This window comes from Echinops telfairi, unplaced genomic scaffold (genome assembly GCF_000313985.2).
Source record: "Echinops telfairi isolate 266 unplaced genomic scaffold, ASM31398v2 ScPeMD7_5;HRSCAF=22, whole genome shotgun sequence".
Classification (NCBI taxonomy): domain Eukaryota; kingdom Metazoa; phylum Chordata; class Mammalia; order Afrosoricida; family Tenrecidae; genus Echinops; species Echinops telfairi.
The window spans coordinates 23,963,136-23,977,175 of NW_022103901.1; the positions used below are offsets into that span (position 1 = coordinate 23,963,136).

General features: G+C 39.3%; 1 protein-coding gene across 1 annotated transcript in view; it reads left to right on the forward strand.

The window, feature by feature from the left end:
- The window catches only part of DNAH3 (dynein axonemal heavy chain 3), a 210,881-nt gene that overhangs the window by 128,659 nt on the left and 68,182 nt on the right, over positions 1–14,040 (forward strand). Inside the window, exons 39-40 of the mRNA XM_030884374.2 lie at positions 4,641–4,770; positions 5,405–5,650. Of these exons, the coding sequence (XP_030740234.2) occupies positions 4,641–4,770; positions 5,405–5,650 (376 nt within the window). The remainder of the gene's footprint in view (positions 1–4,640; positions 4,771–5,404; positions 5,651–14,040) is intronic.

The window sequence follows — 14,040 nt, forward strand, 5'->3', positions numbered from 1 at the left end:
CATGGCTTGGGTCAGGCTCACCTTAGTCCTTGCTTTCCAATATGCTAAGAAGATCTTGTGCTACAGAGTAACATAGTGCAGTTCATCTTTTGATCTCTTGACTGCTGCTTCCATGAGCACTGATTGTAGATCCAAACAAGACAAAATGTTTAACAACTTTATCATGATGTTACTTATTGGTCCAGTTGTTTTTTGGTCTTCTTTACATTGAGTTGTAATGCACACTGAGGGCTGCACTCCTTGATCTTCATCAGCAAGTGCTGCAAGTCCTGCTCACTTACAGAAAGTAAGGTTGCGTTGTAGTAACCCACCAATGCAACCATAATGTAGACTTTAATTTAGATGGAGCCAATTTAACAATATAGCCATCCTGTGTTAATTAGCCTGCGCATAGCCATTTTGTATTGAACCAAGTGTGGCCACTTGTAACTATTGTAATTTCTTTTGTAACGTCTGTAACTGCTGACCTGTGGCCATTTTTTTTTTTAATTTCAGTAGTTTATTTTACTTTTTTTAAATCATTTTATTGGGGCTCATACAATTCATCACAATACATAGATCAATTGTGTAAAGCACACTTAAACATTTGTTTCCCTCATCATTCCCAAAATTCGCTTTCCGCTTAGGTTCCCGGAATCAGCTCATTTTCCTTTTTGCCCCTCCCCCTCCCTCCCCAATGTGGCTATTTATTTTTGAAATTGCTGATGTTGCTTGTAAAGCCCTGTTTTATTTTTATATGTTTTCATTTTTTCATATATCATGACGCCACCTGCCCTTGTGCATTGTTTATTCCACAGTATAAAAACTCCCTTCTTTAAACATTCTGGGTTAAGGGTGAATTAGGCTCTAGCCACTCCTTGACATCCAGCCAATAAAGGCTTATTAACTTTGTTTAAAGTTGCATGTGGGTTAATGGATCTTGTCCAGCGCAACAGTATCATCAGAATATCACAGGTTTTTAATGTCTTCCTCCAATTCTGATGCCACATTCGTCTTCGTGTAATCTAGATTCTCAGCATACAGATTGAATAATTATGGTAAGAAGATACAACCCTGTTGAACACCTTTACTGATTTTGAACCATGTAGTATTCCTGTGTTCTGTTCACACCACTGGCTCTTGATCCATGTATAAGTGCCCTCGGAACACAATAGTGTTCTGGCATTCCCTTTCTTCTCAAAGTCATCCATAGTTTACTATGATCCACACAGTTGAATGCCTTGGAATTGTCAAATACAAGCATACATATTTCTGATAATCTATGCCTTTAGCTAAGATCCATCTGACAATAGCAATGATTTCCCTTGTTCCACGTCCTCTTCTGAATCTGGCCTGAACCTCTGGCAGCTCCCAGTCAATGTACTGCTGCAACCATTGTTGGAAGATCTTAAGTAAATGTACTTGCATGGATACCAATATTGTTCTATACTTTGAACATTGAACATTCTGTTGTGTCGCCTCTCTTTGGAATGATCACAGATACGTCTTCCAGTCAGTTGGCCAAGTAGCTGTCTTCCAAATATCCTAGCATAGACGAGTGAATGTTTCCAGTGCTTGAGCTTGTTGAAGCACTTCAATTGGTATTCCATCAAGTCTGGAGCCTGTTTTTGGTCAATGTCTTCTGTGTAACTTGAACTTCTTTCTTCATCACCATCGATAATTGTTGATGTTCTACCTCCTGAAATGGTGGATCTCAGTTATTTTTGGTACAGTGACTCTGTGTGTTCTTTCCATCTTCTCTTGATGTTTCTGGTGTCATGCAATATTTTATCCATAGAATCTCTCACTATTGCAACTCAAGGCTTCTTCAAGCTTTACCAGAGTGCTTTCAGTTTATGATATATCAAGCATATTCTTCCCTTTTGATTTTCTAAATGTAGGTCTTTGTGCATTTCATTATAATATTTGACTTTGTCTTCTCCAGCTGCCCTTTAGCATATTCTTTACTGCTCCTTGACTTCATATTTTCTTCCATTTTCTTTAGTTACTCTACAAAAAAGAGCCCGTTTCAGAGTCTCTTATGACATCCAATTTGATCCTGTCTTTCTTTCCTGTCTTTAATGACCTTTGCCTCCTTCATGAATGATGGTCTTAATGCCCTCCCACAGCTCATCAGGTCTTCTGTCATTAGTGTTCAATGAGTCAAACCTGTCTTGAGATGTTCTTGAAATTCAGGTGGGATAGATTCAAGGTTATATTTTGCCTCTTGTGCACTTGTTTTCATTTTCTTCAGCTTTAAGCTGACCTTATATCTAAGCAATTCATGGATTTTCCAGTCAGCCCCTGGCCTGGTTCTAGCTTCTGAAATTGAGCTCCTCCAGCATCTCTTTCTACAGATGTGGTCCATTTGATTTCTGTGTACTCCACCAGGGGATGCCCATGTGTATAATCTCCTTGTGTTGTTGAAAAAAGGGATTTGTAATGAACAAAACATTCATCTTGCAAAATCCTATCATGCAATCTCCATCGTCATTTCTATCACCAAGTCCGTATTTTCCAACGACTGTTCCTTCCTTTTTTGTTTCCAACTTTTGCATTCCAGTCATCAGTAATTATTAATGCATCTTGATTGCATGTTTGATCAATCTCAGAATTCAGGTTGTTGGTAGAATTCTTCAAGTTCTTCATCACTAGCTTTTGTAGCAGATGCATAAATTTGAATAATCATATTGATTGGATTCCTTTTGATTGGATTCCAGATATATAATACATATGATCCTGTGTAGAGATATATAAATATAATCCTATCACAGATAGCATTGTACTTCACAGTTGATTTTGTGATGCCCTTTTTGACAGTGAATTCCACACTGCTCTTCTTGATTATGTCATTCCTGGCATTCAAAATGGCCCAAGCCAATCCAGTTCCGCTCACTAATGGCTAGGATATTAAATGTTATGCATTCCATTTCAATTTTGACAACTTCCAAATATCTTAGAACCATAGTTTCTAAATTCCAATCATTAACAGATTTTTGCAGCTGTTTCTCCTGACCTTGAGTTGTGGCCCATCAGCAAATAGAGATCCCAGAGGCTTCCGTGGGCTTTACCCATCTCCAGTCACTTTGGTCAATGCCACGCTAAGAAATCAGCTCCTCCTCAGTCACATTGTGAGTGTCCTCTGACCCACGGGGCCCATCCTCCGGCACGATCTCCGACAATATTCTGCTTCCATTCACTAGGCCTTCCGTATCTGGCAGTGTTTCAAAGCTGTGCATGAGGCTTTCAGTGGCTCCTTCCTCTGAAGTGGGAGCCAAGTCCTTCTTTGTAGTCTGTTCTTGGTCTGAAAGCTCTGCTGAAACCTGTTCACGTTGGATGACCCTGCTGGCATTTGAAATACTCTTGACAGAACTACCAACATCACAGCACCACACGAAGCCACCACAGTACAGCAAACTGACAGACAAGTGGTGAAAATCTTAATACACACACACACTAAAATACTGGAAATCTCTAAAGAATAATGATGAAACTGTGACTACCTCATAACCTGGATGGACTTAGAGAACAGTTTGCTGAGGGAAGGAGCCTGGCGGCATAGTGAGTTACCTGGGGGAAAGGTGAGGCTGTCAACTTCAGTGAAGAGTGACAGTAGCAGAAACCCACAGGGGCAGCTCTGCCCTGTCCTATAGGCTTGTTATGAGTTGGAATTTACTCAATGCCATGGAGTTTTGTTTTGTTTGTAGGGGTGATTGTGCCACAGAAGGAAGGGGAAGTAAGAGTTTACAGGTAGACAGCTGACAACCAGGATGAAGGGGGAAATAATATTCTACAAGAGGGAGAAGAGAAAAAGGTGGGAGGTGAAAACAGGAAAGTTATTGGGTGGTTTAATACGTTGTTTAAATTGTTGTCTATAAAAATGAAGAGCTGAAAAAAATAAACCCCATCTAATTTACAATGCAAAGTTTAAAAAATGAAACCCTATGGGGTACAATATTACTCTGACACCCAGGGGACCCCCTTCATCAGAATGGGCTCTGCAGCAACTGCCCATAAGCATTTGTTTACTGGTATCTTACCCGACAAGTGTGAGGATCCTATGACAAAAATGTAACAAAAGTGACAAAACACTCAGATGGGAAAAAAATGAGCCCAGGAATTTAAAAGGTTAAACGGGGTAGGGAGAAGAGACATGCATTATTGTCACTGATCATGAAATAAAGAATGGGAAGGGAAGGAGGGAAGACGGAAACGAGGTGATAAATTAGCCCCACTGAAAATGAACTCCAAACTTAATTCTGCCTTTCCTATGGCTACTTTATACAGCGGTGCCATTTTACAAAGGCCAGATACTTATAAAAGGTGGGTTAGAATTCCTAACATCTATGTGAGACATAGTAATGGAGTCCTCAACTTATTTCATATGTGGTGAAGCTGAACCATAGTCATTCAGCCTCAATGAGTAGCAAATGCTGGGCAGTGATATGGAGGGGTAGGGATGAGAAACTGAGTCAGTATGGCCTGTGGGATGTACAGTCTTTGAACTGTACATTAAGGAGGAAACTTGAGGTAAAGGCTTGGTGCCAGTGGCCTTTCCCTATGCTCTACCCTCAAAAGAAATCAACAGGTGGACCAAACTTTTGGTTTTCAATTTACTATTTGATAACATCCCCAGACTTCACCTAGCTTTCTGCTCTCAGGTTGATGACATGTTCATGTGGCTCATCCAGCCCTGCCTGGAATTTATTCGCCTTCAGTGTAAATATGTGGTCCAAACGTCTCCCATCCACCTTGCCTTCTCAATGATGAGGCTGTACTCCTCTCTGCTTGGTAAGTGCTACCCTTGATTGTTAAGCCAAGAGCTGATTGAGATGCCTTAGCTATTTCTTCTGTTCCTACGCATCTTTTCCCCTTAAAAGTTACAATGGGACAGGGCTTTTTGGCCTACAGAAGTTTACTTTAGCCTTGAATTGGCATGGATTTGCTGGGTACCATTATACAAATAACCCCATCTTTTTCTCAGCTTGAGTTCTTCATCAGCACATGGAAATAGCAATCCTTGTGCCGCTACCTCACACAGATATGCTGAAGGAAGATAATGAACGTGATATGCAAGGATTACTGATTTATGGCCACGTTAAAGTCGTAGAGGCACTGGGTTAGTGGTAAAGGACCTGGGCCTTGGAATGAATCCTGCTTGGATCCATAGCTACCTTCACTATATCCTAGCTGTGTGAGCTATGGCCTCTCAGGACATTAATGGATTCATCTGTTGAATGGGGACAACCATGATGCTTTCTTAACTTTGTTATGTACTTAATCCAAAGATGGATATAGATAAAGGGTCTAACAGGATTGCCCCTCAACTAGTATCAGTCTGTCACTGGCAAAACCAGCTCATCCACTTCACTTCCTTTACATCTGCGGCAGCATTCTGCACTAAGGTCCCTTTTCTCTATTTTAGATGAAATCAGGAAACCGGAAGAGGAGGACAGTGAATTCTCTGATGGCTTGACAAGCCAACAGATCTTCCTCTGGCTGCAAGGCTTATTCCTCTTCGCTTTGGTGTGGACTGTGGCTGGCACCATCAATGCAGACAGCAGAAAGAAATTTGATGTGTTTTTTCGCAGCTTAATTATGGGCATGGACGATAACCACCCAAGGCCCAAAAGTGTCAAACTCACCAAAAACAACGTCTTTCCAGAAAGAGGTAATTTAATTCCTGTTTGTTGTTGTGCCTTATACGATAATAGTTTAGATCCTAGTTTCCAAACCCACCCCAAATGTGTGGACCAGGTAACTAAGCATTTATAGAAACAAAGGGAGATTCAGTAGCTTGCCTAGTGGGTGCATTTCTTCAGAGCTGGATCAAGTACACTTAATGTTTTTATAAAAACATGATGTTTTATAAAAATATGATGACGACCACCACTAACATTTTGATGACCATCCTCTTAGACAATTCCCTACTCGTATCTATGCCTATAAATATGTGGGGGGTTTTGTTACAAATATGAGAGCATTCTGTGTTTATTTTTCTATTTGGTATATTGGGAGCATACAAACCTGATTTTTTTAATTTGATATAATGGGAGCATACAAATATGTCTGCTTTATTCAACAATTTTTTTCCGATAGCATGATTCTAATTATTGTATTAAGATTGAATATGTGTGCCATGATGTATTTAACCAGTCTTTCTCTCTTGTACACAGGAAGATTATTTGCTAGAATTTTCTATCATTAACAGTATCATAGTACCATTAACAATGTCATAGTATATGGAATTCTATGATCATGTCCTATAAATAGACATACTGTCCAGGTTTTTTTTAATTTCCCCTGTTTATGTTCTTTGTCTATTGAAAGTTCTTTGTTTGTTCTTCGTCGTCATGATAGTCCAAAATTAACAGGCCAGGTCTTGATGTCAGTACACTTTTGTTTATTTTGCCTATAACTTAATGAGTCTTTTCATTCAGCCCAGGAAAGTTATGTTCTCTTATCGCTTTGATTTTGACTTCTTTTAGATGTATCCCTTCCTTATGAGTTGGAATCTACTCCATGGCAAAATGTTTGATTGTCTTCTTTGGAAAGGCCAATTGTCTACAAGTTATATCCTGTCCTGTGGCTTCTATAACTATCATCTTCTCTTTTCTCATACTCTTTACTGTCATAGATTATGTTTAATTCTGATGTATTGTTTTATGTCCGTCTCATTATTTCCTTTCTTAGTATCATGATTAAGAGCACCAGCTATGGATTCAAATGGAAAGAAAGGCTTAGCACCTACCAGTTCAGTCTTTAAGAATTTATGAGTACTTAACCTTTTTAAGTCTCCTCAATTATAAGATGAAAATAATAATCGCAGTCTGTTTTCATGGTGTTTTACAGTGGTTCTCAACCTTCCTAATGCCATGACCCTTTCATAGAGTTCCTCATGTTGTGATGACCCCCCCAACCATAAAATTATTTCCATTGCTACTTCATCACTGTAATTTTGCTACTCTTATGAATCGGGTGACCCCTGTGAAAGGGTGGTTCGACCCCCAAAGAGGTCGCGACCCACAGATTGAGAACCGCTGTTCTACAAGGACATGTAGAATAGAGCCTAGCACGTGAAGATACTGAGTCAGTGTTTAAAATGTTTGTTGCTATAGTGAGCATCATCTCTCTTAACTCTTCCATTGCCCTTTATTCTCTCACTGCCTTTTTATCTTAGTTTCTCCTTGTGACTCCCTGACTCTTGTTTTATAGAAAATTTCCTCCCATATGATGTTCCTTTACCTTTTTATTGTGCTATTTTAAGGAGTCCTGATGGGAGTACTCAGCTGCTAACCAATGGTTGGTGGATTGAATCCACCTGGAGACTCAGCCAGGGCAAGATCTGGTCATCTGCTCCTATAGGCCGTGTGGGGCCACACTCTTCTGACACATGGAGTCTCAATGAATCCCAGAATGACTCACTCAGCAACAAAGATCATTGAGACCTTAGATCCCTACTTACCAACCAGGGAAAAAGAGGAACCTGATATGTGTCCCCATATTTTTCACAGGTTCCCTGTGTTATTTTCCCCTGTTCCCATCTTTCGTGATCAATCTGCTCTTACTGTTGGTGTTAGGGGCTGCCCAGTGGTGGGATTCAAATAATTTAAGAACCAGTTCGATGCCCTAATGACCATTTTAAGTATTAAAACAATGATATACTGAAAGGTAATTTATTACTTCAAACAATTAATACAAAATAAGAACAATAAAAGATACACCTATATAACTGTGTTATAAGATAGAGTTTTAAAATATTTGTGAAAAATATTAAATAATACCTGAGGAAAAAAACAATAAACCTGTTCAGATATTTCCATATTGCTTCTTGATTGACAGCCTCACTTGCAATGTTCTTTGCTTTTATGTGAGCATCAGCTTCTCCTTAACCATCTTTTCACTGTCCGAGCAGGATCCCATTCTTGTAGAGGCAGACCAATTATAGAGTAGTCATTGTGTTTGCAATATTAAAAACAGTTAGACATGACTTCTCTATACATATTATGTTCAGCTTTGAAAAACTCTTTTCCGCTTCTGCTAAACTTACAGCAATTGTTCTGACAATATTTCTAGCTGTTTGAACTTTTTCAAAAATTCCATAATGCATTTATAGTATCTCGTGGGAACTTGGGGCATAAGACAAAGCAGAAAAGAATGGCAGCAGGTCACCCCCTAGTTGTTTGTCACTTTTCCTCTTTACATTATATGTTTGTTTACTGAAGTAACAAATGCAAGGACATAAAAATGTAGCATTTCAACAAAAGTGTAATGAATTTTATGAAATGAATAAATAAATATTGCAAGTATAGTTCTGTCTAATTTTTAATACTGATTAATGGAACGAACATTACTATGGGTGCTTAGAATATGCTGTTGTGTAGATGAAGTTTTAAAAGAGTAAAGAATGTCCATTTGTGATTTCCACATTGGGCAGCTGGGCAGCTGATTACATGTGCCATTTTTAACAACCAGTTCACCAAACCCAACAAAAAATTAGGTATTGGTTCTACCAAACTGGTGCAAACCAGCTGAATCCCACTACTGGTACGGACCCTTAACGGCCCTATGAACTATAGACGAAACACTATTTATGGCTCTCGAATAATTTTTGAATTGTTGTGAGGGACAGGATTGGTGCTTCCATCTCAAAAGTTTGCCTACCCCAGAGCTGGAGGAAACCATGTGCAGATTGTTTCTGTCTTACTTTCAGCAATATCATTCCTCTCCTTTCTCCTGTGCTTTCATATCCACTTCAGAGGGAAATTGACAGCGTCATATGGAGAGCCCAGTTGGATCAAAAGGCATGTTTTAAGAGCTGAGTATACTTTCTCTTAGGTTTTTTTTTAAACAACTTTCTCGAAACATGATTTGTAAATCTTAAAATTTATTCATTTAAAGTATATAAGTCGGTGATTTTTAGTAAATTGGATCCCACAATCCAATTTCGGAGCATTTTCATCACACAATAAGATCCTTCATACTTACATTATTCTTTTTTTTTTTCCTCTTTTTTAACATTTTATTAGGGGCTCATACAACTGTTATCCCAATCCATACACACATCAATTGTGTAAAGCGCATTTGTACATCGTTCCTCAAAACATTTTCTCTCCATTTAAACCCCCGACATTGGGTCCTCATTTTTCCCCTCCCTCCCCGCTCCCCCCTCCCGCATGAACCCTTGATAGTTTATAAATGGGTATTTTGTCATATCTTGCCCTGTCCGACGTCTCCCTTCATCCACTTTTCGGTTGTCTGTCCCCCAGGGAGGAGGTCACACACAGTTCCATGTAATCGGTTCCCTCTTTCCTACCCATTCTCCCTTTACCCTCCCTGTTTTGCCACTCACACCACTGGTCCTATAGGGCTCATCTGTCCTGGATTCCCTGTATTTTCAGTTCCTATCTGTACCAGTGTACATCCTCTGGTCTAGCCAGTCTTGCAAGATCGAATTAGAGTCATGGTAGTGGGAGCGGGGAGGAAACATTTAGGAACTAGAGGAAAGTTGTATTTCTCATCATTGTTACATCACACCCTGACTGGCTCATCTCCTCCCCGAGACCCCTCTGCAAGGGGATCTCCAGTGGCCTACTAACGGGCTTTGGATCTCCACTCCGCACTCCCCCCATCATTCACTGTGGTACATACTTACATTATTCACTGTTCCCATCCTCGGTGCCAAGCAACCACAAATATACTTTCTGTCTATTTGCCTCTCCTGGGGATTTCATATACACACAATCATACAGAATGTGGCTTTTGTGTCTGGCTTTGAGTCCATCGTTTATACCCATTTTATAAAGCTTACTAGCATGTTTACATTTTAAACCTTATAACATTTTTGCATTTTACATTGTACCCTTCTAACATTGTTACAAGGACCAAGAGTTAAGAGTCACAGGGGTTGCCAGATTCATAACAGTAGCAAAATGACAGTGATAAGTAGCAACGAAAATAATTTTATAGTTTGGGGGGGTGGTGTCACCACAACTTGAGGAACTGTATGAAAGGCTCGCAGCATTAGGAAGGTTGAGAACCACTGTGCTAGAGAATCCCTGATTGTCTGCTGGGTTTTCCTTGATCTAAGAGCTCTGGGTAAATAGGTTTCTTACATAGATGCAGGCAGAACCAAGTCAGGGAATATACCTTAAGAAAAGCTGGCAGCTGTCAACGAATTCCGAATGGAAGAAGCACACCAGCTTGTGTGATCCCAGGATTGTAAATAATAAAATCCAATCTGAAGGAGGGAATGGTATCAGAACTTAAGTTGTGAGCACCCAGTTTGCAGAAGGGTCTGGATAACGGTAGAAGCCCCAAATCCCTTTGCATGGTCTACACATAGATTAAGTGGATTAAGCCTCCAGTGAATACCCTCTGACCACACTCAGAGGATGTGATAGCCTTGCTATCAGACAGAGAGAATTATATAAAATTGATTATGGCAAATGAGTTAGCTTAAAGTGTAATATATTATCATTTGATCACTCTTGACTAATTTTAAAATTGCTTCAGTTTTAAGAAGAAGTGAAGGGGAAATGTAGGCTTACAATGAATCCCCTCTGACCATAGACCAGGGATATGAACAGCCTTGCTGTCATGCCAAGTGCATTGGAAAGTGGATTATTGCAGAGGCAGTTAGGATAAAAGTTAACATCTTATGATTTGTTCTCTGTTTTGACCCATTTTAAATGTGCTCTAGATTTTAATATTTTCTGCTTCCTTTTCCATTGAAGTTTCCCTCTGTCTTACTTTGTTACTGTTGTTGGTTTTAGGTTGTTGTTATTGTTTGTATGGGTTTTTGCCAATTAAATCCAGGGTAGACAAACCCATAGAGACATTAACTGGATTAATGGTTACTTGACATTATGGTAAGGGAGATTTGGGGGTGGGGGGATGGGGAGCTAACAATAATGAGTATAAGAAAGAAGAAAATGTTCTAAAATTGATGTGATGATTGTACAACTTTTTAGTATGACTGAATTGTAGAACTGTATGATATGTGAGTTCAATGCCAGAAAAACTATTAAAAAAGAGAGAAAAGCAGGCAGGCCTTTGGGGGTGGGGGTGGGGTTCCTCTCAAGGTCAGGCTACATCTCCTGACATAAATCCTTGTTTGCCAACCGAGAGATTCACTTCTCCAGAAAATCCTAAATTCCCCACTCTTCACCTATCCACTGGGTGCTCTTTGGAAAGTTACTCAACTCTCTGTTGGAAAATTTGCCTCATTTTTTCAGTGGATGAGAGGAAAACAGCTGTGAGTGGCAGAGGTAATCGAAGTCTTTCTTCCTGGGTTTCTGTTGTTTGCCCCTTTCTTCCCTTGCACTCTGACCAGAGTTTGAGTTACAACCAGGAGACATAAAGCAAAACGTTACTGAGCCCCTTTCTGTGTGGACCCTGCAAATGGATTTTGGGCTTCCACTGTCATCTATAGCCTTTTGCTAACCAGATATTCACAATTTAAGCTCGAATACCACTCCCTCCTTTAGATTCAGATTATATTAATTACAATCCTTGGGTCACAAAGACTGGTGTGCTTCTTCCAGGTAGAGTAAGTTGACACCTCACTTAGATGACTGTTTGAAAATAAGCCTTTAAGACTCTAGACACTGTTCTTTGAAGTAGTTGGGCAGGAACCATCTGGTATTTTCACCCCACTTTGCCCCAATATCTTTAAGAATTTGTCCATGAGCTCTAGCATCAAGCAGGGCCATGTCATAAGAACTAACTATTCTTTGATTTGGGCTAGCATTAAATGAAAGCCAAAAATCTATTCATGCATCTATGGTTTATATATGTCTCTGGTTTACTTTAGAGGCATCATTCTCATTTTATGTTAGATAACATTATCATTCATCTCCCTGAGTCATCACTTCCACTTCTAGCAAGTCATTGCTAATTTATTGCGACCCTATGAGGCAGGTAGATTTGCCCCTGTGAGTCTCTGAGCCTGCACATCTTCATAGAAGTAGAAAGCCTTATCCTTCCCCGGTGGAGCTGGGTGGTGGTTTTGAACTGTTGACCTTATAATCAGTATGCATTGATAGTGTCATTAGTTTAGCCAGTGATATAAAATTTGAAACACAGTTGAGAAAGGAAATTACATGAGTGTAGAGCAGCTATGAACTGCAATACATGAATTATTGACTTTTACAAATTGGACTCTAAGTGGCTGGACACTATTTACAAAAACAAGGGGAACTGGTGATAGGACAAATCTTTCAATCATATTCATTCATAACAGCAGAGCCACACCTACCAGATTAATACATATCATATGTCATTGTTTCTTAAAAACATTTTGTTTGTTGATACCTTTGTAGCTATTATTTTAATGACTGCTGAACATTTCATTCATTTTAAAAGACATGGTTTTGACTGGCCTCCTAATATGAAGATTGGACACTATTTCCAATTCTTTGCCATCACAGATGGTGCTGCATAGTCATGTATACAGAATTTTTTTTCATTGTGAATTATTTCTTTATGGTAAATTCCCAGAAGGGGAATTTATGAGTTAAAGTAGAAAACAGTTGTTTAGCTCTGTAAGCTTAGTGACAGATTGCTTTATAAAAGTGTTGTACAAGAAAAAAAATGTGGTGTACATGATTACCTTCTAGGTGAACTACAGAATAATATAGGAATACAGACCCTCCTTAATATCCAATGCACAGAAGAAAAAGTATTTTTAAAAGTTTAAAATGTCTGCAGCTATAACCAAAGACAGAGCTACAACTGGTGCTGTGAACATTGACAAGGGATGGGCAGAAAAGATTTTGGCATCTCTCAGTGGTGGGTGAATTCATTAGTGAGTGCATCTCCAACTCCCTACCCACCACTGCCCTGCTACACTGGTATTGAGGACAGAGGTGCCTTAACAACCTTCTGCGCGGTCTCACTGGGAATCTCCAGTTTGGAGACAAGTGGAGGTGAGGGAGAGGGGCAACTGTGGAACATGTCAAAGAGAAACCCTTGAGCACAGAAGTCCTTGAATCATATGGCAGCACCTTAGTTATTTTTATTGTTAATTGAGGTTTTTCTCTATTTTATTTTGTTATTGTTATTGTTGTTATTTGTTTCTCTGTTTCCTGTATTTTTGTTTTTTAATATGAGATCCAGGATGTGTGAATCTATAGAGATAATAACTGAATTAATGGCTTTTTTAGGAATATGGCAGGAGAGGGGTGGAAATGGGAGGCTAATCACAATGAGTTCAGGAGGTAATACAATGTTCTGAAATTGATTGTGGTGATAATATAACTCTGCTAAATATGATCAAACTTTTGAATTATATGATGTGTGAAATATATGCCAATAAAACTTTTTTGGGGGGGGAATCCTTTTTTTTTAATGACCATGTTATTTTGTGCCAATTGGCAGTCTACCATTCCTTGTTTACCGTTTTCATCCCATCTTTTCCTCTCATAGTATTTGATATACTTATTCTTTCTGATTACAGGCTTGTTATCCATAGCTTCTTTACTTGGTTTCTTGAGTCTTTGTTGTAGAGAATAGTTTATCTGCCTTGTCTGCCATCTGGGATTCTCTCTCAATGTATCAGCATCTTGTAGAAACCAGTCACCCTCACAGTGAGGAATTGTTTGCCTGAAGTTCTTCAGGAGCTTGAATTTCACTTTATTGTTAGTTCTGTTGCGTCAGTTCCGGCTCATGGTGACCTCACATGTGCAGAGTAGAGCCACTGCAGACGATTTCAAGTTTGTGACCTTCCGAAGGCAGATGACCTATGAAGACATCATTAGGCACCTCTGGGTGCATTTGAACAATCAAGCTTTTGGCTAGTAGTTTTTCTCTTAATCCTTTATGCCACGCAGCGATTGCAGCTTTCCTTTAGTCTTCTAAAAATATAAGCAAAATGAAATGTAACCTTTATTTTAAATTAGCATTGGTCCAATTATTCCGTTTGTATAAACATGCTTGTCCCACGATTAGAAACTTTTTTCACTTCTCTCTCTTTCCATTTTCTAAATGCTTATGTGCCTACAAAGAGGCCTTGAGAGTGGTCATCAAAGTCATTTATGAGAAACGTTGGGAGGAGGGGGG